The 1,453-nt window shown below is 36.1% G+C and overlaps 1 protein-coding gene across 1 annotated transcript in view; it reads left to right on the top strand.

Moving 5' to 3' along the window:
* Positions 1 to 988: 988 nt before the first annotated feature.
* The window catches only part of LOC109581036 (uncharacterized), an 18,353-nt gene continuing 17,888 nt past the window's right edge, over positions 989 to 1,453 (top strand). The window contains exons 1-2 of the mRNA XM_019994768.1: positions 989 to 1,338; positions 1,400 to 1,442. Coding sequence (XP_019850327.1) covers positions 991 to 1,338; positions 1,400 to 1,442 — 391 coding nt within the window. The 5' untranslated portion in view covers positions 989 to 990. The remainder of the gene's footprint in view (positions 1,339 to 1,399; positions 1,443 to 1,453) is intronic.

The raw sequence follows: 1,453 nt of genomic DNA, 5'->3' as shown, positions 1-1,453 counted from the left end.
ATAAGAACACTCTTAATCTCAGGCCTGAAGTACGACTGCATAACAGGACTCATTATTGTATTGAAGAGGAAGCAAATGAAAGCAACTACACTAAACCACAATGGGTATATCAGTAAAAAGATAATGTAAAAAAGAGGAGACTAGGTACAAAACATATCCCATAGATAAGTAACGTGCTTCCAAATATTCCAAAGAGTCTCTTCTTTTTTGAGACATACACACTCTCTCCTGCTATCACTGACTGATCTTTGAAGAACCTTCTAGTGAAACAAAAGGTCCAAAGAGAAGTGATGAATATTATCCCAAGTACAATAGCTGATTAAAAAAATGAAATAAACTCTAAAACCAATGTTATCTGAGTATGAAAAACAAATGTCAATATACAAGTGAAAACCAAAAACATGAACAGAACTTAATACGGCAGACAGTATCCAGATAGCAATGGTGAGGGTCAGTGCTACCCAGGGTCTCAAGCTGAATAAAAATACAAAAAGCTCTTCTTGTTAAAAATACCAAGTTACATAACTTTAGTTTTCTGCTGTTAACAATCACAGTAATTTAATAGTTGGACAGTATGATATACACTGGCAATAGTATGTACCAGCTCAATTAATACTAACTAAAATGAGTTAATAACAAGTTTCATGATAATGACATTTTACAATAACACATATTCTTATAAAAGTGTTTACTGAAAACATTCAGTTTCAGGTACAAGTAATGAGACACCTACGGTGCGTGACCTCACCCCTATAGCTGTTTGATTATCAAAATTAAAAGAAATTTAGCATGCAAATTGCATATATAAAACAAGTGCACTCCTGAAGGATAACAGCTAGTTTGCATAGATCTACCAGACTACCTGCAGAAGTACACTAAACTAAACTGCATCAAACTTGAACCAGGCCTAGGCCAGCCTGTCACGTGATCAAATTAGTAAACTGTTACGTGATCTATAGAAGTCACTCAGAGGCGTGCACAGAGGGGATAATGTATGCAAATAAGTTGGCTGCTCTACACCTTTTACAGTTACTTGGAGCTGGTTTACCCGCAAATGTGACGACGATTAGCAGTAATTCTATAAATATTAGTCAAAATGCTTCACAGACTACCCCCAAATCTACTATGATTACTAGTGCCGTGGCATTAACTATCACCGTGACAGCTGAACCACTGCCAAAGCCTAGTATGGAAATTGTAAAGCCTCACTCAACATCAACATGTCACACTAATCCATTTACTTGTACTACAGTTTCCTCAGCTACAGTGTCTACTGGTACTATGTCATCAAGCAGTTTAGCCACACCTACTCATTTCAGCAGCTCATCTGCTACTACAGTAAGTTAGTTTATTTTATTATGAGCCATATTTTGTATGATTTGTCCTTCTGCATACTTAGGTCTACTCGTATAAAGTAAAAATACTCAATCCAAAGAGGAAATGTGAAGCAATA

The sequence above is a fragment of the Amphimedon queenslandica genome, unplaced genomic scaffold (assembly GCF_000090795.2).
Source record: "Amphimedon queenslandica unplaced genomic scaffold, v1.1 AMPQUscaffold_13466, whole genome shotgun sequence".
NCBI lineage: Eukaryota > Metazoa > Porifera > Demospongiae > Haplosclerida > Niphatidae > Amphimedon > Amphimedon queenslandica.
The sequence above is the reverse complement of the archived record's forward strand: the minus strand, read 5'-3'. Positions and strand labels throughout refer to the sequence as shown.